The sequence below is a fragment of the Halteromyces radiatus genome (genome assembly GCF_025201355.1).
Source record: "Halteromyces radiatus strain CBS 162.75 chromosome Unknown BX664scaffold_4, whole genome shotgun sequence".
In the NCBI taxonomy this organism is placed as follows: Eukaryota; Fungi; Mucoromycota; class Mucoromycetes; order Mucorales; family Cunninghamellaceae; genus Halteromyces; species Halteromyces radiatus.
Window position 1 is genome coordinate 3,014,405 of NW_026251690.1, and position 21,433 is coordinate 3,035,837.

Consider the following 21,433-nt stretch of genomic DNA (forward strand, 5'->3'; position numbering starts at 1 on the left):
TCATTGTTAAATGGAAGTTTTATTGATTTATATATATATGTGTGTGTGTGATGAAAACCCAAGAGGATACAATATAAGAATGAAGAAATTAGTGTATAAACTAAACTGAAGGAAAGATAATAAAAATAATAATAAAAAAAAGAGAGAGAGAGAGAGACGAAATTCATCTATTATATCAAACTAATAAAAATAAAAGTGAACTAATAATAGTATATAGGTAAAACAAGGGGAACACAAAAGATGACAAAAGTAAATAGTAATAAATAATAATAGTGGTAGTAGATGATGATGGTATTATGTCTTCTTCCTAAAGAGATTTGAAGTATTGAACAAGAGCCATACCAATGAGGCCAACAAGAATGGGCAAGAAGATGGATGAAGAATTGTTGTTGGTTTTGATCAAAGATTTCTTGGTAGGTTTCACGTTAGCAGTAATCCATTGTTCGATCTATATAACATTATTTGATCAATCATTTTTGTCCTATTTGTTTTCCTTTTTTTATTATTATTATTATTTTTTTTTTTTTTTTTTTTTTTTTTACCTTTCCAACGGCCATTGAGATCTTTAAAAAGTTAGGATCCGATGTTTCGTTCTTTTGAGAGATGACTTGAATATATTCACGGAAGATGGCAATCACATTATCCATATCTGTACTGGCCAAAATCAACTTGACAGCTTCTCCTTTTCGAATCTTGACGTTACGTTGATACACATCCAAATTGTTAAAGACTAAAGCCAATGTGGAAATAGCCATAACTTGAGGAATAGCGCAAAAGTTGAAAACAGATTGATTTTGTAATTTTGACAAGTAAGACAATACATCTGGTACTAATTCCAATACATTCAATACCATGGCACTCAAACAAGCACGAGACTATCAAAAAAAAAAAAAAAAATCATAACAAGTGGGTCAATTTCCAGACATTTATATATATGTAATATCATTTTTCTTTATAATACCTTTTCACGATGGCTAGGTTTGATAAAATCAGAAAAGTCATCAGCATAGTTTCCCCAGATTTCCTTTGGCCAGAATTGTCGTCCATCATCCAAATCTTCTCGATAATCACGAATAATATTGGTCTTTTGCAAGAACAGACCCATGGAATTAGAGAGTTTCTTGTCATCAGCAATCGAAGGATCTTCCAAACCAGAGGCAGCAAAAAGATCAGATAAACCATAACCCACCAAACCAGCTACATAATGACAATACAAATCAAAGTCCTTGACAGTAGCCACCGATGTGTTTTCCCGATGTTCACCCGTAGCATAATCAGCCATACCGTTGCCCATCAATCGTGTAATTTCAGCAATCACTTTTTGGAATCCAGGCTTAAGTCGAAGAAATTCATCAATCACCACATCGAAATGAACCAATAAGTCGCGATCCTTTTCATTAGGACCATCTAAAAATAAAAAAAGAGAAAATATATATAATTAAATATCGTTCATATTGGTCTTTTCAACTAAACAAACTGGGAAGAAGAGAGATAGAAAATAAAAAAAGTCTTTCCTTACTCTTTATCTCTCTACCTCTCTCCTTCCTAGCCCATACATATTGCCATTCCCCCCCTTTTTTTTTTGTTTTTTTGCTCTGCCTAGTATTTCCTTACTTTCATTGAATGTCCAGCCTTTTTGATAAATGATGGTGTCAAATGAGCGTAAAAGTTCCACTTTTCTATCCAGGTTCAAACTCATGTCATCTTCAATGGTATCCAGACCACGCAACACAAGATAAAACAAACAGATCTACACAAGTTTAAGAAAAAAAAAAAAAGTAAGCATTTTGAGAGATATGAGCCGAAAAAAAAAATTCAAGCCGGTGGTACTTACAGCATCCCTGAGATCATCATCCAGTTCTTGAATGACAGCAGCAAAACTACGAGAGGTCTAAACGAAACAAAAAGAAGACATAAATATATTAAAAAAGGATAAAGAGAAAATAATAATAATATTTTGTTTTCCTTACCTTATTTAAATAATAATAGCACTTTTTCTTGGAGGCATCTGTTTCCAAAGCTTTTTGGTGAGACAACTTGTTTTTAGACTTTGGAGAAAACTTGTAGTCAATCAAGGCTTTTAGTTCAGAGGGTTTTGTAATAGAATCCAAAAAGACAGACAACATGGTGTAGAGAGGGTATTAATACAGTGAAAGAGAGAGAGCGATAGAAAGAAAGAAGGAAAGAAAGAGAGAGAGAGGGCAAGAAAGAAAGTGAAGAAGAAAAAAAAAGAACCGGACCAAGAAGCCTAAAGGGAAAACTTTTTTTTTTTATTGAGGCGGAGTTCGAGGCCAAAAGTCATCAAGGGGTGGAGGAATCTAATCTCTATTGTAGAGGACAAGGTGGACAGTGAGTGTATTATGGATTGGATGATGTTGTAAAGGATGATTATTGAATTTACAATGATGATACTAAATACGATGATACTGCATAAAGTCAACAATAATAGTTGAAAGGAAAAATCAGGCCCATCTTGTTCAATGGAGCTCATTTCCCCTGGGTTCTAAATGTGCCTACCTTCAAAAGAACACTTTTCAGATATCATCATCCTCAAGGAACTCATTATCATACATTAAAATAAGGGTCATCATCATCATCATCATCATCTTAATTCCAATAAAAGTCATCGTATCAAAGAGTATCATCATCATTATCAGAGATCATCTTCGATCAAACAAAAGTAATATGCATAAAGTACATATATTGAGAGAAACAAGAAGTTCATTGTACCATCATCTTAGGAAAGGTTTATCTTTTTCTAATATACATGTATATTACGTACGTTATTTTGTACTGTGTATATTGTATTGGTCTTATTGAAAGTAAGCAATAAGTTCCTAGTTACTTTGACTAGCGCTGCAAAAAGAAAAGAAAAGAATAAGCGACGTGAATAGATAGATCGGTCACAGTTGGTAAGAAAAAAAAAATATTCAAGGTACTATCATCGTGAGGTAGCTTCATCATGATTTTTTTTTTTTTAGGTTGAGGGTAATCAAGTTTAGTCATGGCTTTTCCCCGCATTTTTTTTTCTCTTAATATTTTAGTTTTTCCGATTTTTGTGGAGAACCTTTCTTTTCCTTCCTTTTTTTTTTTTTTAAATCTTTATTATGGACAATAAACAATCCTCTCCTCCACCAAAAGCTTCTTCTGATACTGGTTTCAGACAAGTAATGTACAAACCATAGAAGGATACCATTTTATTTCATTCACCAGAGTTTCTCATTTATTTTCATTCTTTTATAGGAACCTCCTCGTTTAGGCAATCAATACGATGATGATCTTGTTCTCCAAAATATATTGCGACGACTATTACCAGCAACAGTAATGACCGATATTGAACCTGATCTCAAACAATTGGGTGATAGAGTAGTGACCGGTATATAATATGAACTAACCTTTATAGAATCGTATGTCCTTAATTTTTTTTTTTTTTTTTTGATTGATATAGATATTTTTGCTATGGGTGAAAACGTAGAAGATCCCAATAATTATCCTCGTCTGCAACAATATGATGCCTGGTGCCGGTAAGTAGCTTATTGATAATATACATCATTTATATACATTTATAAATTTTTATTTTCCTTTATGATGAATTAGTCGCGTGGATGAAATCACTGTTGCACAAGGATGGAAGGATCTGAATGATGTTGCTGCTGAAGAAGGATTGGTTTCCATTGCTTATGAACGTCATCATGGGGAATATTCTCGTATCTATCAATTTGCCAAAGGTTACCTCTATTCTCCATCTGCCGCCTTGTACTCCTGCCCTCTTAGCATGACTGGTAAATGATATACCTACTATTTCAAATATTTTGTTATTAAATCTTTTTTTTTTTTCACATTAGATGGTGCTGCTCGTGTGATGGAAGTATATGGTTCCAAAGACATGAAACAAAAATATTATCCTCGTCTTATTAGGTAAATAATCAAATGTATAAGAATATAGTATATTTAACGTTTGCCCTTTATTCTAGCCGTGATCCCAAAGTATTCTGGACAAGTGGTCAATGGATGACTGAACGTCCTGGTGGATCGGATGTTAGTAAGTATAGTATAACTAGATCTTCTACCAAATTCTGACTTTTTTTTCTTTTAACATAGGTCGCACTGAAACGTTGGCTGAACTGGTGGATGCTAAAGAAAACAAATGGAAGATCAGTGGTTTTAAATGGTTTTCAAGTGCAACTACGGCTGACATGACAATGTTACTAGCAAGAACAATTGATCCTGACACTGGATTAGTACAACAGGCAAGTTTTTTTTTTTTTTCTTGTCCGGTTTGCATTTTCCCAATATTGATATTTTTATTTTCTATTTTTTAGGGCAGTCGTGGATTATCTCTTTTCGTTGCTGAAATGAGAAAACCAGATGGTCAATTAAATGGTGTCCGTGTGCATCGATTGAAGGACAAATATGGTACTAAAGGTTTGCCTACTGCTGAATTGGAATTGAATGGAATGGAAGCTCATATGGTAATAAAGAGTATTTTTTTTTTTTTTTTTTTTTTTTGTTTTCATTCATCCTCACTTTTTTTTTTCATTTCTTAGGTTGGTCAACCGGGACGAGGTGTTGCTACTATTGCATCTATTCTTAATATCACTCGTATTTATTCTGCTGTGGGTACTTTATGCTCTCTTCGTCGATGTTTGGCCATTGCAAAAGATTTTGCTTTGAAACGTCAGGTAACTATTATTCTTCTACCTACTAACAAGATATATATATATTTTTGTCATCATGATTCACACATATCTAATTGCTAGGTTGGAAATCGAACGCTTGATAAAACTCCACTTCATATTACTACTTTGGCTAGATTGGAACTCATTTTCCGTGCAAGTGCCCAAATCTCATTTTATGCAGTTCAACTCTTAGGACGAACAGAATGTCTTCCTGAAAATGATCCTCAACGACAACAAGATATGGAAGTCCTTCGTCTTTTAACTCCTATTGCAAAAGCCTATGTTTGCAGAATCTGTGTGGATGCTATCAGTGAAACTATGGAAGCTCTTGGTGGTCAAGTAAGAATGAAATTATTATCTGGACGAAGAGGATTAGACTGACTTTTTTCTTTCTTTGCTGTTTTGTCTATAAAATCTAATAGGGATATATGGAGGAAATCGGTATTGGTAAGAACTTGCGGAACTCTCAAGTGAACACGATCTGGGAAGGTACTACAAATGTTTTGGCTTTGGATGTCCTCCGAGTTTTGCAAAAATCCAAAGGTGCAGCTTTGAAAACATTTGCTGAAGTATGATAATAATATTATTTGCACGATACTTGTTTTTTACTCAACCTTTTTTTTTTTTTTTTTTTTTTTTTGGATAGGTGATGGACAAAAAAATACAAGTGGCATTAACATCATCACCAATGGTATTTACTGATGCAGCTCAACGGATCCGGTCATCCTTGAAAGATATAATTGTATTTGTCAACGAACATCAACGATCAGCTACAGTGGAGATTCATATGCGTGAAGTAACATTTGCCCTTGGTCGTGTGACAGCGGCAACGCTTTTGATGGAACAAGCTGCTTGGGCCTTGACAAACAGTGTTGCTGGTGCAGAACAAGATGTGGCAGCCTTGAATCAATGGTGTCAAAATTCTCAATTTTCAAAACCTTTAGTGGCCGTTGGTTTAGATACTATTCTTCAAGGTAAGCTCTTTCCTCATTTTCAGTAGGACATATATTTACAGTATATTCATCAATCTTTCTTTCTTTCTTTTTTTTTTTTGTGTGTGTATTTGTTACTATCTGTAGAAGCCAAAATGGTCTTTGGTCCTGATGCCAAGCTTTGATGCATGATATATCCAAATTTAATTGATTGATATTAGTTGTGTATGATCTTCTTTGTCAGATAATAAATGATCAGCCTTGTACAATTTTTTTTTTTTTTTATGTTCACCAGTTTTAACTGCGGGTATATAATCATTTATATCATAATGTTGTGATGGATGATATGTGATAATAACTAACAAAATTTATACTTTTGAATCAACTAATTCTTTGTGCAACAAGACTTTGATGTCATCACACTCCAAGAAAATACGAGAATGTTTATTCATAAAAAAAAAAGAAAATCTAAACTAAGTATACCACACTATCTACGAGGAAACCATTTTGTCCCGCATTGGATCATCTTGCCAATAAAGTTCTTCTTCTTTTCCTATGATCGTATTGATAGATAAATAGCATTTTAGACATGAAGATCATATTCACTTACTTGTAAGACATACCTGTAATCGCACGGACTGTGATAGCGGGAAGGGATGAACCAGTTTTTTCCTTGCTAGATCCATTTGTATCCGTACCAGATTCTTGTACTAATAGATGATCCTTGAAATAAGCCACTATTTTATCAGTATCTTCAGAAGATGCCATTCGTACATGACACTATAAATTTTGATGAAATAAAGAGCAGCTGTTAGAATATCTTTCTTTTTACTTTATATTTTATTACCCAGTCTGTCTTCTTCTTGTGTTTGACAAAGGCAATAGATGCTCCAGATTGTTCCAACAAAGTCTAAAAAACAAAAAAAAAAAAAAAAAACAAAAAAAAAAAAAAAAAAAAAAAAAAGAAAAAGAAATAAAAGAAAGAAAGGGATTACATTTCGAGTCAAGTTGTCTCATATTCTTTTTTTATAAATTACCTTGATGGTAGTCTTTGAACTTTTGACGTGTAAATTTTGTACAAAGATAATGATATTTTTTGGATAGGTGATAGTGTCTTCGGTAGTGTTTTTTGAAAAAGAGTCTTTTTTTTTGGTAGTGGTATTTGGTATATTTGATGATGTAGTTTTTCTTTTTTTTTGCTTCTGTTCGTTGTCATGTTTGATCCATTCTTGTTTAACAAGACTTGAAGTAAGATTGAGTTGTGCTAGATATTCATCCCGATATTTGATCCAATCATGCCTATAACGATTCCCAATATGAGAGACAGATGAGATTAATCGATCAATAGCAAATTTTAAGATGATTTTACTTTGACATGACACGAAGTCCAAGTTTTGTAATTTGCTCGTTTTCAGATGGTTCAGATGAAAAAGTATTCATGATATTGATTGCTTTTTGTACATTGTCTTTATGATCGAATTCCACAAAACAAAAACCTTGAAACCAAGTATGACCAAAGCGATCTTCTGGTATTCGAACAAATGAGACATGACCCACATACTTTTTGAAAAGATCAGATATCTGTTGTTCAGTTTGATATGGTTTGTCCAGTCCTTCCTAAATTATTCATAATCTGTTAGTTTTCCTTTTTTATTAAATGAGTGATTCGCACTTACAACATATATTGACCAATCATCCAATTCTTCCTTCTTATTCAGTATAAAGGGTTTGATTCGCCCAATAGAGAGATGATCATCGGATATCTATTTTAGAACAAGGTTATAAGTGCATAATATATATATATATATAAAAGAATTCACGTGTGTGTTACCTTGAGTTTGGAGAGAGAGTAAATTTTTATAGCTTCCTTAATTTCCTCTGAATCTGCTTGTAATGGTTTCATTCTTTGTAACTTGATTAATTTTTCAATGGGTACCACTTATATAAAAGAAGAAGTTTGGAAAGTTAGGTGAATAACCAAAAAAAGCTAAAGGAAATGATTTTACTTTACATCCATCGGTGTTGTTCTTGATATACGATTGCATCGTTTTGTCCCATAAGAGATTTGCATCACTAAAATAGGTTTCTATGATATTTGCTATCTTCTTTGGGCGATCCATAATAATATTCGATAGTAAAGGAACAAATGGTAAAGTTGAAAAAAAAAAAAGATAATTTTTATTTTGCAATCTGAATTTCATGCCCCGACTTTTTTTCTTTCTTTCTTTCTTTCTTTCTTTCTTTCTTTCTTTCTTTCTTTCTTTCTTTCTTTCTTTCTTCTTTCTTTCTTTCTTTCTTTCTTTCTTTCTTCTTTCTTTCTTTCTTTCTTTCTTTCTTGGTTACTTTCATTTTTGTTTCTCTTCTTTTGCTTTTCTTTTTCTTTTTATTCTCTTATCAGATGACTACAGCAAACGACGATGATGAAACACATTTAACTGAACTTTTAATACCTTTACATGTGAAATACATTCAATCTCTTGATAATAGAAAGGAAGATTTGGAATATTGGCTTACTGAACATTTGCGCGTAAGTGGACTTTATTGGGGTTTGACATCATTGGATATGATGAACCATATTGATGCTTTACCAAGGGACCAAGTCATTAATTACATTCAACGAGTGCAAAATCAAGATGGTGGTTTTGGTGGACATGAAAACCATGACTCTCATATATTATCAACTCTTTCGGCAATACAGATTTTGGTGACTTTGGATGCTGTTGAATCCATTAATGTTGATCAAGTAGTGGATTGTAAGCAATTTGTGTTAAGAAAAAGAAAAATATCAGGAGAGGGTGTTATATCATCATGCTTAGTCACTTTTTTTTTTTTTTTTGTGTATGTAGATATTGTTAGTTTGCAGAATGAGGATGGCTCTTTTTCTGGGGACAAATGGGGTGAATTGGATTCACGATTCTCATATATTGCTATTGCAACACTTTCTCTGTTGAAACGATTGGATGCTATTGATGTGGACAAGGCGGTAGAATGGATTCTTTTATGTAAAAACTATGATGGTGGATTCGGTAGTAGACCTGGTAGTGAATCACATTCAGGTCAGATCTTTTGCTGTCTTGCTGCTTTGTCTATTGTGAAAGGCTTACATCATGTGGATGTTGATTTACTAAGTTGGTGGTTATGTGAACGACAATTGAAAAATGGTGGATTAAATGGACGACCTGAAAAATTAGAAGACGTAAGTTTATATCATAGAGTATATATATATATATATATATATATATATATATATATATAAATTCTGATTCTTTTTTTTTTTTTTCGTATAGGTATGTTATTCTTGGTGGGTTCTCTCATCACTTTCTATTCTAGGTCGTACACATTGGATTGACAAGGAAAAATTGATTGCTTTTATTCTTTCAGCACAGGTAGGAAAGAAAGAAAAATGACAAAAAGAAAAAAAAATTGATATATAGATGGAATGACATTAAAACCTCATATCTTAATTCAAAGGACCCTGAACAAGGTGGTATCTCTGATCGACCTGGTGATATGGTGGATGTATTTCATACGGTATTTGGACTTGCTGGTCTCTCATTATTAGGATATCCTGGACTCAAACCAATTAATCCTGTTTATTGTATGACCAAAGATATTATATCTAAATTAGAACTTGAATAAAAAATCTATTCGTATTATGTATTTTGAATATTATTTTTTTTCGATCATGCTTTTTATTTATTAAAAAAAAGGGGGGAATTTTGTATAAAGAAGAATGCATAAAGAAAGATAGAGGATGTAGAAACTTGTCTAATGTACAAAAAAAAAAAAAAAAAAAAAAAAAGATAGAGAAATATAGAAAACTAAATAATGAAGATGATAAAGTACTGATTGATGATGTTGTATATATATAAAAAACAAAAATAAAATGGTGGACAGGAATGACGTTTACAAAAAGAATCGTTTTCGACTTGTTTCCAATTCAGGCTTGAAGAACCATTCGTATTCACCATCACGTTTGTAAGTTCCTTTTTGTAACCATTTGAGCTTCAAAGTAAATTTTGGTCCCAATTCCTGTAATCCAACCTTTTCAGTATCCTTAAATACATATCCTACAAAATAATCAAATCATCGTAAGCAACACATTAAATCAAGAAGAGTTCAGTCAAAAACTATCTTTCTCTTTTTTCTTTCTTCTTCTTTTACTTACGATGACGGCGTACAAAGATAAAATCACGTTGATTGTGGAATGTAACAACTTGTCTTCCTTGAAATTCTGGTACTTGAGGGAAAAGGGCTTGGAACATACGACCAATAGTATGACCCAATCTGGTATTGAAGTTGTTGAGAATGATTTCTGGATGGTGAGCTGTCACAACGCCATGACTCTAAATAAAGAACAATAATGTGAGTTGATATACTTCACTCAGAATAATAATATATAACATCCTACTTACACCTATCTTTTTTGATGGAACAAAACTAGTCAATTTGAAATAAGCAGTGGGACCATCAGGAAGATGGATCAAAGTAATAGCATCTATTAGATCAAATAAAAACATAAGTGAGTAAAACAGTAAGAAAATATTTCCCAAAAAAAAAAAAAAATAGAGAGATTGTATTCATACTTGGTGTCTTCTTATCTTCATTCACTATCAGCATATCAGTAAATCCACGATCAATAGCTACTTTGATAATATGTCGTAATTCATGATTGGCTCCTCGTTTGGCGAATTGAGCATCTGGGAACATGGAGACGAGTTCAGCACAAAATTCATAACACACCTGTCAAAATATAAATATATATATAAAATAAAAAGAGGATCAATATCATGATCGAATCTCACTTCTTTGAATGATATTTCTTTTTCTTTTTTTTTATTTATTACCTTTGAGCAGCATTTACTCGTAGTCACCACAACCTTTGACTTTTCTCCAAGAAAGTAACCAGCAAGTTCATCTAAAGCTTCGTCTTTTGCCACTTCATCGTCACCTTCTGCCATAGTGTCGTCCTTTTCTCGAGTATTATCCAACGTTTTAGGTACATTTTCCCGTAATCGTTTCTTTGTGATAAGGAAAAAAAAACCAAAAAGAATAAATAAAGTTATCAAAAAAAAAAAAAAAAAAAAACAGTGAGTGGTTTTTTTTTCTTTATTTCGAATTGTTCACTAGATCGGATAGAGTACTTACTTCTTTCAATTCAGGATTCTTTTCTTCATCCTTAGCCAATTGTTTTCGTCGATCAGACTTCGCTTTTTGTTTTTCTTTACGTAATTTGTGGTAAAGATTTTCACGTTTGTGTTTATTTTTGATATCAGAAGGTAAAACAGTTGTTTTTGGTGGTGCCATGGTGATAATCAAAGAAAGAAAGAAATAGATTAAAAAAAAAAGTGCTGGAAAGAAGGAAGAAAAAAAAAAATTGCAAGCCGCCAGTCACCTCACTGATACCACCAGCTAGTAGAACTGCGGAAATCAAAAATACGAGGTACCAAAAAGGAAGAGAGAAGAGATTGAAAAAGGGTCTATCAAAAAGTCATTTGAACAAAAAAAAAAAAAAAAAAAAATTGAGAATGACCAATTAATGTAACATTCACGTAAAAAAGAAAAAGAAGGTCATTCGATATGTCATTTTCAGGAACAACTTTATTGTGCAGAAAATAAATAAAGGGAGACAATATTTTTAAAGAAATTGAGATTTCAAAGCCGACGAGAATGGGGCAACCAAGAAAGTGATTAAAATAAAAAAAAAAAAAAAGGCATGAAATTAAAGTTGTTTTATTATTGAATAAAAACGTGATTAAATAAAAATTATTTGACTATCATTTAAACTACAATTCAATAGATAAATAGTAATAATAAGAATCGATTTAATCTTAAAATAAAGTGTCCTTATATTTATATGTTTCAGCCTTGACTTTTGATCATGAAAAAAAAAAAAAGAAAAAGAGAAATCATCAAGTCCATCAGTTAGTCAATTAGTTTGTGTAGCGATGATCCAAGTCATGCTATGGGTTGACCCCCTGGATATGTCAACGGTTTCTGCGGATTACCCAATAATAATGATGATATGGCTACATGCGCCTGTCTCAGCGGTATCATCCGAATCCCCTGTTTTATACAACAGATGACGATGATGATGATATAAGGGGAAAATATGAATAAACGAAATGGGAGATAATGAAACTTTTTTTTTATTATTATTATTATAAGTATAAATACAAATTTTACAAGTTGAAACAAAAAATTTTTATTCTTCTCTTCCTTTTTTTTTTTTTTTTTTTTCATCGTTTTGCTGGTTTTCGAATCCCGGTATCTCTATCATTTCAATTTTTTAATAATATTTTATATCTATCATTATGACATTATATCGATCATCTTATACCTTTTATATGATGATGATCATGATTTCCATTTATATATGGTATATGATTATACTACCATTTGAACTTCAGACATTGCACACTATAGCCACGTTTTCTTGGCAATGGTGGGGTAGACCTTCAGAACCTCCTCCAAGACGTTTTGGCTATTTTTTACACATCACCGATATGCATGTAAGATGATCCTATTTTTTACTTCCTTTTTTTTATTTTTATTTTTTTTATTTTGTATTCACTTCATTGGTTCCTTTTTTTTTTTTTTTTTTTTTTTAAATAGATCGACGAATCGTATTTGCCTGGGGCAACAGTGGACTCCGATTGCCATCGATTACCATCACCATCACAAAGATCGTCATCATCATCAATTACATTATCTGGAAAATTAGGAACACCAGGAGAGCATTGTGATAGTCCAATTGAATTGGCTCAACAAACTTTAAATTGGCTCAAAAAAGAATGGAAACATAAACTTGATTTTGTTGTATGGACTGGTGATAATGCAAGGTAAGGGATACATCTATGTTTTTTATGATCCATTCATTCACCTATTTTTTTTTTTTTTTTTTTTTTGATGATGATGATTTATACAAGACATGACTGGGATAAGAAACACAAGCGCAAAAGGAAACATATTTATAAATTGAATGAAAAGATACAAGATATGATGGTAGAAACATTTTGGCCAACACCTGATGATCCAAGACATATACCATTAGTACCATCCATCGGCAACAATGACGTTCATCCACATAACTATATCGGTGGTGATGATGATCATGGTATTTTATCTTTTTATTCTCAACTTTGGCATAACTGGATACCACAAGATCAACAAGCTACTTTCCAAGCAGGAGGTTATTTCGCTGTCGATGTAGGACGTCATCTACGGATCATCTCTCTCAATACCATGTATTTTTATTCAAAAAATGACGCTGTACGTGGTTGCCATAAACCGGGACTTGCACATAAACATATGGAATGGTTTGAACAACAATTAGTAAAAGCAAGAAGTGAATCCGTCAAGGTCTATGTCATGGGACACGTGCCTCCTTCTCCTCGTGATTATCGTCGTAGTTGCTTTGAGGATTATACTCGTATATCTGCTGCCTTCCCAGATGTATTGAAAGGTCATTTTTATGGACATTTAAATATGGATCATTTTTTATTATTTGATGGAAGGGAAACACAAATGATGTCAAGTTCTACCAATATTTCTTCTTCTTTTTTGGATCGGTTAACTGAATATGAATCAGATGATGATGATGATTTGCCTGTTGTGGACAATGGTGATGATCAAGATATATGCATCAATCGGAATATCAATGCATATGTAGATTGGCTGCGGGATATGTATTCATCCATTGATCCTCCTGAACAAGGTGAACAAGCTCCTGTTTTTACTCCATTAGTGGCGATTCAAGTTTCCCCTTCAGTGTTACCGGTGTATTTACCTTCATTTAGGATCTATCGCTATGAAATCAATGACAATGATAATGATCATGTCATCCATTCTGGTCAGATGATGAACAACAATGAAGAAGAAAATGGTTCTGCTCAGCCTCATGGAACTTTATTAGGGTATCAACAATATTATGCCAATATCACCAAATGGGAAGAAGATAATCATAATAATAGGATGCCTTTGGAATACCAATTGGAATATGATACCTATGAAGCTTATGGATTGACGGATTTAACAGTGGAAAGTTATTATCAACTTGCGAAAGATATGGTGGATGATGATGATGAACCAGAGAGTAAACATCTGTGGTCAAAATATATTCAAAACATGTTCGTACAAACGTTGAATGAGGATTTAGAACCTAGCATTTGATTGAAATAAAGCGGTGCCTCAATTTTTTTTTTTTTTTTTTGTCTTTGAAAGTTTCTCTTCTTTGTCTTTCTTTTCTTTTCTTTTCTTTTCTTTTTTTTTTTTCCTTCTTTTTATTACATACATTCATTTTGGTACAGATATGCCTCGAGCGCGACCTGATTGTGGTAATCCTTTACTACGCGACTGGATGGCAGAATGGATGGAAGAAGCCAAAAACTTTCAATCGAAATCCTATTATACATTTAAAGCGGTAAAATTGAAGACACGGTATAGTTGAATGAATTCATTGATCGATTTTTTGTCTCTGTTTTATCTTAAAAAAAAATAGGCCTATGAATCTTTATCAGCATGTCCTATAACGTTTGATCATCCAAGTGAATCTCAACAACTGAAAGGTATAGGTCCAAAACTTGCTTTACGCTTGGAGAAGAAAATGATAGACTATTGTGAACAAAATGGATTACCTGTCCCTAGACGCACCAAAGGTAAAAGTAGAAGGATAAGAGTTTTCGATATTAATGGAAGCTCTGAACTTTTTTTTTTATTTATTTATTTGATAGGGAAACGAAAAGCATCTACCAGTACAACAGAAATGGAGGACAACTCTTCTGACGATCCTGCAACAAAACGACGAAAACGACTTTCACGACCTTATATACCACGATATCGAACAGGTGGATATGCCATTCTATTATCTCTTCTACATTGTTGTGGGAACGAAGGAGGAGGAAATCACGCTTTTACAAAAGAAGAAATCATTCGTTATGGTCAACAATTCTGTAACACGTCTATGGATCTACCAGAACCAGGGTCAAACTACACAGCATGGTCTGGCATCAAAATATTGAAGGAAAAAGGCTATGTATGGCAGAACGGCAGTCCAGCGCGGTTTTCTCTAACAGAATCGGGGGAACTCATGGCTATACAATTACAAAATGCAACAAACGACGACGGTGCATCATCTTCATCATCTCGGGCAATTGGACGAAATCCAAGAACAATTACATCCGACTCTTTGAATTCTACTACTGACGAACCTGAAGTAGATCTTAGTTTATATGTATTGGATCCTGAAGCATATCGACGAGAAAGGAATTTAACATCAACAGCACAACAATCAAGTCAACAAACTACGTCTGAACCAGAAGTGGATCTTAGTTTATATGTGTTAGATCCGGTAGCATTTCGACAAGGAAGGAAGTCATCGCCTTCAAAACGACATGACGAAGATAATACACTAAATCAGTCAGCAACACAATCATCATTCAATGAACCAGATGTTATCACCTTATTATCGCCTTCTCCATCTCCTCCTTTATCATCATTGCCTTCCTTTGAACAAGATACGGTAAGAGTTTTGATTTGATCGATTTGGTTATCTATGATTTAACCTTTTTTTTTTCCCTTTATTTATTATCTATAATTAGGAAACGACAGAGATGTTCGGAGGTGTCTTTCAATATACCTATCTGGACACTATGAATCAACCAGTTCGTCATTTATCACAAGCTGAAGTGAAAGTCGATGGTAAGGAAGCCAAATTTTCAATTCATATATCATTCACACATTTATTTTTCGTTTATATATATATATATATTTCTTTCCTCAGAAACGATAGGATGCCTCTTGTACAAGATTCAGTTCTCACCACAACAAAGATGTCATTCGCGTACATCATCACTTTGCCATGTGAATAATACGACATGTATTGCCTACTTACAAGAAAGTACAGCGGATCTTGTATGTCCTGGGTTACCTGCAAGACCATTATTACCATTACATCAAGAAGCACAACAATCGACACGTGAACATTCTGATTTCTGGCCTGATGTGTCTTCATCTTCTCAACAACGTAGTGCCTATTTGATGACAAGAGATACAGATTCACCCGCATCGCAACCGGCTTCACAATCAATACAGAGCCAGCAATCAACAACAGCAATAGCAATGTCGAATATGGACGTCGGTATAGAATCCCCAGTGCAATCACAAAGCGCAACATCAACAACATTAGATATTCCTACCATGGCAACTCAAGCAAGACAAGAAGGGAGTATATGGCAACCAAACGAATATACTATAGTTATGGTACTCGACAATCGTGAAATCAAGATGAAAACCAACCGTGAATATATTCAAGATAAACTGGATGAAAAAGGTGTGAATGTTGTAAAACGTGCTTTGGATTTGGGAGATGTTATCTGGGTAGCCAAACATGTGAATACTGAAGAAGAGATGTTCTTGGACATTGTGGTGGAAAGAAAACGTTTGGATGATCTAGTATCTAGTGTCAAGGATGGTCGATTTTATGAACAAAAGGTAAAATACCAAAAGAAAAAAAAAAGAAAATAGAGTTTTTTTTTTTTTTTTTTTTCTGATGATGATGATTTTTATTTTTAATATATATATATATATATATAGTACCGACTAAAACAATGTGGTTCTCGCAAAGTATTTTATATTGTGGAAGAATACAACAAAGAATGTGCGGTCAAATTCGGTACTCAAGCCATCCAATCTGCCATGTCTTCAGTACAAGCCGTTGATCGATTCTACCTGAAACGCACTAACAGTCTGGATGAAACTATTGATTATCTTGTTTGTTTGACAAAATTGATACAAAAATTATACAAGGTAATAATTTATATGAAGAGGGTAATTCATCCGTAAATGACTAATCAACTTTTTTTTTTTTAATCATTCTAGAATGTGACCCTTCAGGAAATCCCTACACGATTCATTAATAGGACCAATTATCTTGCTTTGAAAAACGAACTGACACCGACAATATCTCTACAACAACGACAACAACAACAAGAGGACCATGCGGCAAATTATCATGTCATTCCATATCATATTTTCAATCAAATCAACAGCAAATCCAAATCATCAACACTCCAAGACCTTTATACCAAGATGCTGATGACTATCCGTGGTGTCACTGCAGAAAAAGCATATTCTCTTGGACGGATTTACCCTACACCATACCATCTATTACGAGCAATGAAAGCAGCAAATCAAGATAGTAGTCATCCGAATCGTGGGAAGGAGCTGGCAATGCTTGCTACAAAGGATGCAATTCAACGACGTCGATGGACAGCAACTCTTAGTGAACGATTATGGGATGTATGGGGAAAACATCATCCTATATGATCCTTATGGTACATTCGTCCTTATTCTTGATTATTTACTAGTAATTTCTCTCTCTTTTTTTTTTTTTTATATATACATACATCTACTTTTATATCATCATCATTGTTAGTCATTACTGTTTTTTTATCCCCTCCCCCCACTCCTCTTTATTGACCATAGTTAGTATCATTTCCAGAATTACCATAGATAAAATAAAATTATACCCAAACGAAAATGAAAGAATGACCATGATGATCCCATAAAACATAAAACACGTTCTTTTTTTTTTGTTTTGTACTTACTTCCAAATATAGAAGTATTTCCTTGATTGCATGGGCTAGTGCGACCGGGGGAAAGAATAGCCATCGATTTTTTTTTTTTTAAAAAAAAAAAAGAAGTATGAACTGAGGACAAAGAAGGGGGGTAGAAAGATCAGGAAAAGGGACCCAAATCAAAAGGAAAAATAATTAAAACGGAGGAGGAGCCCATGGAGATCGGATGAACCTATAGATGATGAGCGATTACAAAATCTTATCTAAAAATATCAAACTTGTATAAATTTGTTTGCTATTCCGATCGGAACATGTTATATAGAAAACTATAGAACGTGACTATACTGTATTTTTTTTTTAAAAAAAAAAAAACAAAAGGAACCTGATAATGATGAGTCTACAATGATGGATAATGAAGAATTGATGATGATAGCAGTTTAAAAGATGATGGTGTTTGATATGGGGAAGGTTGATTTCTGAATGTCTATAATAAAGTTCTGTTTATTTTTGAATCAAATGAAATGGCAGAAACTTATAGAAAGAATCAATTTCATTGGTAAGCCTAGCAAGTATGTGCACTGACCATAATGGCAAAAAGAATCGCACGCTCTCTCTTCCCCTCAGTTTCAGTCCCTTGAAAACGTTAGTTTGAGTTCCGACATTCGGGAAGTATGTATCACTGAATAATACTCGTACAAAAACCAAATTTTCATCCATCAAATGAAAACAAAAGAGAAAAGGCACTAAAAAAGGTAAAATGATATCAAATTTTTTTTTATTACATATAATATTATGGAAAGAAGGATGAAATTCTTAAAGTATCCGATATAACCCGAATGATGAAGTAAAAAAAAAAAAGGAGATTAAACTATGAACAAACTAGAATTACAATATGAAAGGAAAAGGTCGATGATACTAATAATAATAAAAATGATAATAACAATAATGGGAAGAATCTATTCTAACAACAACTAAAAGAGGTATATAGACTGGGTCATTGGTAAGGTATCCACTGGATCACAGACACATGCATTACCATCGGCAGTGACAGAGTATGTTTCAGGGTCGACACGAATCACAGGCATAGCATCATTGAGTTTCATATCTTTCTTGCTAATATTTCGGCAATTCTTGACAGGTGCCACCTTTTTCCGTAAACCATATTTCTCCACTGTACCGGTATCCACAGACAATTGAGACACAAATACAAAACAGCTTGATGATAAACTTGATGGTTGGGCTCCATACATTGGTTTGAATACAATAGGTTGAGTTGTCGAGATTGATCCATTGGCATCCCCCATCATACTCCATGCAATGATTCCACTCTTCATCACCATTTCTGGTTTAGATCCAAAGAATGCTGGTTCGTAGCATACCAGATCAGCTACTTTTCCAACTTCAATAGATCCAACTAAATGGCTAATACCATGAGCAATAGCACTATACATATATAATAATAAAAAGAAAAAAACATCAGTATAAAGCTCCCTCTTCAATCTACCTTTTTTTTTTTTTTTTTTTTTTTACTTACACATTGATGGAATATTTTGCAATATAGCGTCGAATACGATAATTGTCATCCTCATGTCCTTCATCCTCAGGTAGTTTTCCACGTTGTAATTTCATCTTGTGTGCTGTTTTCCATGTTCTTAAAACTACTTCACCAACGCGACCCATTGCTTGACAATCTGAACTAATCATACTAATGGCACCTATATCTTGAAGTACATCTTCAGCTGCAATTGTTTCCGCACGAATTCGACTTTCAGCGAAGGCCACATCTTCAGGTATAGTTTTGGATAAGTGATGGCAAACCATAAGCATATCCACATGTTCATCTAGAGTATTGGAGGTAAATGGTCGAGTAGGATTTGTTGATGATGGTAATACGTTACTTTCTCCACAAACACTGATAACTACACATAAAAAAAGAAAAGAAGTGAATTTTTAGGATCATTCATTGATTTGATCTACTTACTATCAGGAGCATGTCCTCCACCAGCACCTTCACTATGATAAGTATGAATTGTTCGTCCTTTAAATGCTGCTATGGTTGATTCTACAAAACCAGCTTCATTTAATGTGTCGGTATGAATAGTAGTCTTGAATACAAAAAAAAAAAAAAAAAAAAAGATTGAGATTAATGATTATATTTTTATAATTTTTTTTTCTTGTTTTATGATTGTTATCATACCTGCACATCCAATTCATCACATACTTCCAAACAATTATCAATAGCAGCAGGAGTTGCACCCCAATCTTCATGAACCTTAAGCCCCAAACAACCAGATTGAATTTGTTCCACTAATTCTTGTTTTCCTGAACTACATCCTTTTCCAGTAAATCCAAAATTCAAAGGTAAATCGTCTGTTGCTTTCATCATGTATTCGACATGATGTTTTCCATTGGTACACGTTGTAGCATTGGTACCAGTGTTTGGTCCAGTTCCTCCCCCAATCAAAGTAGTGATTCCTCCTGCTAAGGCCTATCATAAAAAAAAAAAAACATCATTAGTTATCATCATCCCATCACAATAAATAAAAAAATTTACTTCATAACATATTTGAGGACAAATATAATGTACATGAGAGTCAATAGCACCAGCAGTAAATATTTTTCCTTCACCAGCAAAAGCTTCAGTACTTGCACCCACGATCATTCCAGGAGTAACACCATCCATGACATCAGGATTCCCAGCCTTACCAATACCCACAATAATACCATTCTTGATACCAATATCGGCCTTAAAAATACCAGTATAATCAAATATAAGAGCGTTCGTGATGACTAAATCTAATACATCTTTATCACATGCGTATGTAGCTTGACCCATGCCTTCACGTAGTACTTTGCCACCACCAAATTTACATTCATCGCCATAAACAGTATAATCCTTTTCAACACGAGCCCAGAGATCAGTATCACCCAAACGAATCAAATCACCAGTGGTGGGACCAAAATGATCTACATAATAATCACGATCCAAAGTGTAAGGAGGAGCATTTGGTAAAAGAGGAGTGTTAGCATCATGCATAAATCCAGCCAAGACGATATTTTCAATAATAGAAGGTAAATTGATTAAATCCACAGGACCAGATGCTAAATTATTGCCACCAGAAATGATTTTGTTGCCACCAATTTCTACAAGTGTCACTGTTTTAAAATCCCCAGGTTCAAAACGAACAGCTGATCCAGCAGGAATATCCAATCTCATACCATAAGCTAAAGCACGATTAAAATGTAATGCAGCATTTGCTTCAATAAAGTGATAATGAGATCCAACCTGTTAAAATATGATAAAAAAAGGAAATTAATAAATCCTATTTTCTATCACTCCCTCTTTTTTTTTTTTTTTTTTTGTTTTCCCCAAACCTAATCTTTTTCTTTCCCCGATCGTCCAACCATCTTTCACTCTAATTTTTCTAATTTTGGGTATAATCATTTCTCTTTTTTTTATTTACCTGAATAGCACGATCACCATGATTTGTTACAGTCAAAGAAAGTCGTTTTCTACCAGCATTCAATTCAATTGTTCCAGGCATAGCAATGATGGCACCAGGAGCATCCTTTTTTGTTCGTTCAGTCATAGGTAAAGGAAAAGAATCCATGGAAGGAATAGGTAAGAAGGAACCATAAAGAGCCAATTCCAAATTTCCATTATCAGTACAAATAGGATCATGTACAGTGACTAGATAGGTTCCATCAGGAAAAGTACCTTCTACTTGAACTTCATCTAAAATATCCAAGACTTCATTCATAACATGTCGTCGTCCAAGCATTTGTTTTCCCATATCCATTAGTTGTGCCACCGAATAAATGCCATCACGCATTAATTCTAATAGTTGTGACGCGATTAATGCTGTTGCTTCCGTATGATTTAATTTAACACCTCTTGCTAATCGTTTTTGTGCAAGTTCACCCACTAATAATAATAATAATAATATCATTAATTAATTATATTTATAGGAAAATCATTATTGTTTTTTTTTTACCTTGATGAAGTAATAACTTGTCAAGCTCACGTGGAACAAGACGCATGGTATAGACAAAATGAAAGAGATATAAATTTTATAAAAAGAAACGGAAAGAAAAGAAAAGAAAAGAAAAAAAAAACAAATTGTCTCTTCAAAACAGTCTTTCCGCAAAAATCGTATCTATCGCTTATCACTCGCGGTAATTCAAATTACAACACTTGCCTATTTTGGTTGAAATGGGATGCACACATTTCCTTCCAACTTTTTCA

The 21,433-nt window shown here is 33.5% G+C and overlaps 8 protein-coding genes across 8 annotated transcripts; 4 read left to right on the forward strand and 4 right to left on the reverse strand.

Moving 5' to 3' along the window:
• Positions 1-12: 12 nt before the first annotated feature.
• BX664DRAFT_281089 (farnesyl-diphosphate farnesyltransferase) lies at positions 13-2,222 on the reverse strand. The gene is made up of 6 exons (XM_051541511.1): positions 1,971-2,222; positions 1,835-1,891; positions 1,615-1,750; positions 962-1,407; positions 543-875; positions 13-448 (listed from the first exon to the last, which is right to left on the reverse strand). Exons 1-6 carry the CDS (start codon positions 2,124-2,126, stop codon positions 308-310), a joined length of 1,269 nt encoding a protein of 422 aa, XP_051400687.1. The 5' UTR covers positions 2,127-2,222; the 3' UTR covers positions 13-307.
• A 923-nt stretch (positions 2,223-3,145) lies between these two features.
• Positions 3,146-5,872, forward strand: BX664DRAFT_142969 (acyl-CoA dehydrogenase/oxidase). Its single transcript, XM_051539860.1, has 13 exons — positions 3,146-3,172; positions 3,244-3,376; positions 3,449-3,524; positions 3,598-3,782; positions 3,846-3,918; positions 3,975-4,042; positions 4,102-4,250; positions 4,323-4,472; positions 4,548-4,682; positions 4,761-5,018; positions 5,102-5,248; positions 5,326-5,653; positions 5,759-5,872. The coding sequence occupies exons 2-13, from the start codon at positions 3,325-3,327 to the stop codon at positions 5,794-5,796; spliced, it is 1,659 nt and encodes a 552-aa protein (XP_051400688.1). The 5' UTR covers positions 3,146-3,172; positions 3,244-3,324; the 3' UTR covers positions 5,797-5,872.
• A 135-nt stretch (positions 5,873-6,007) lies between these two features.
• Positions 6,008-7,746, reverse strand: BX664DRAFT_334068 (uncharacterized protein). The gene is made up of 8 exons (XM_051545638.1): positions 7,623-7,746; positions 7,443-7,549; positions 7,288-7,374; positions 6,981-7,228; positions 6,649-6,910; positions 6,459-6,521; positions 6,235-6,391; positions 6,008-6,164 (listed from the first exon to the last, which is right to left on the reverse strand). The coding sequence occupies exons 1-8, from the start codon at positions 7,729-7,731 to the stop codon at positions 6,103-6,105; spliced, it is 1,095 nt and encodes a 364-aa protein (XP_051400689.1). The 5' UTR covers positions 7,732-7,746; the 3' UTR covers positions 6,008-6,102.
• Positions 7,747-7,827: 81 nt separating this feature from the next.
• Positions 7,828-9,396, forward strand: BX664DRAFT_334070 (terpenoid cyclases/protein prenyltransferase alpha-alpha toroid). Its single transcript, XM_051545639.1, has 5 exons — positions 7,828-7,849; positions 7,920-8,364; positions 8,458-8,807; positions 8,899-8,997; positions 9,083-9,396. The coding sequence occupies exons 2-5, from the start codon at positions 8,010-8,012 to the stop codon at positions 9,248-9,250; spliced, it is 972 nt and encodes a 323-aa protein (XP_051400690.1). The 5' UTR covers positions 7,828-7,849; positions 7,920-8,009; the 3' UTR covers positions 9,251-9,396.
• A 121-nt stretch (positions 9,397-9,517) lies between these two features.
• Positions 9,518-10,572, reverse strand: BX664DRAFT_365661 (anticodon-binding protein; the record flags this gene model as incomplete). Its single annotated transcript, XM_051548484.1, has 5 exons — positions 9,518-9,681; positions 9,780-9,957; positions 10,027-10,109; positions 10,198-10,354; positions 10,459-10,572. 5 exons carry the CDS (start codon positions 10,570-10,572, stop codon positions 9,518-9,520), a joined length of 696 nt encoding a protein of 231 aa, XP_051400691.1.
• Positions 10,573-11,841: 1,269 nt separating this feature from the next.
• Positions 11,842-13,801, forward strand: BX664DRAFT_334072 (Metallo-dependent phosphatase-like protein). Its single transcript, XM_051545640.1, has 3 exons — positions 11,842-12,123; positions 12,227-12,453; positions 12,541-13,801. Exons 1-3 carry the CDS (start codon positions 11,926-11,928, stop codon positions 13,781-13,783), a joined length of 1,668 nt encoding a protein of 555 aa, XP_051400692.1. The 5' UTR covers positions 11,842-11,925; the 3' UTR covers positions 13,784-13,801.
• A 316-nt stretch (positions 13,802-14,117) lies between these two features.
• BX664DRAFT_264129 (uncharacterized protein) lies at positions 14,118-16,936 on the forward strand (the record flags this gene model as incomplete). Its single annotated transcript, XM_051540803.1, has 6 exons — positions 14,118-14,274; positions 14,344-14,904; positions 15,233-15,310; positions 15,393-16,102; positions 16,205-16,417; positions 16,490-16,936. Coding segments are annotated over 6 exons (2,166 nt in total), but the record flags the coding sequence as incomplete, so codon positions are not given.
• A 1,222-nt stretch (positions 16,937-18,158) lies between these two features.
• On the reverse strand, positions 18,159-21,020 carry BX664DRAFT_262594 (urea amidohydrolase alpha subunit; the record flags this gene model as incomplete). The annotated part of the gene is made up of 6 exons (XM_051540725.1): positions 18,159-18,630; positions 18,722-19,106; positions 19,169-19,292; positions 19,385-19,675; positions 19,742-20,473; positions 20,652-21,020. 6 exons carry the CDS (start codon positions 21,018-21,020, stop codon positions 18,159-18,161), a joined length of 2,373 nt encoding a protein of 790 aa, XP_051400694.1.
• Positions 21,021-21,433: the final 413 nt, after the last annotated feature.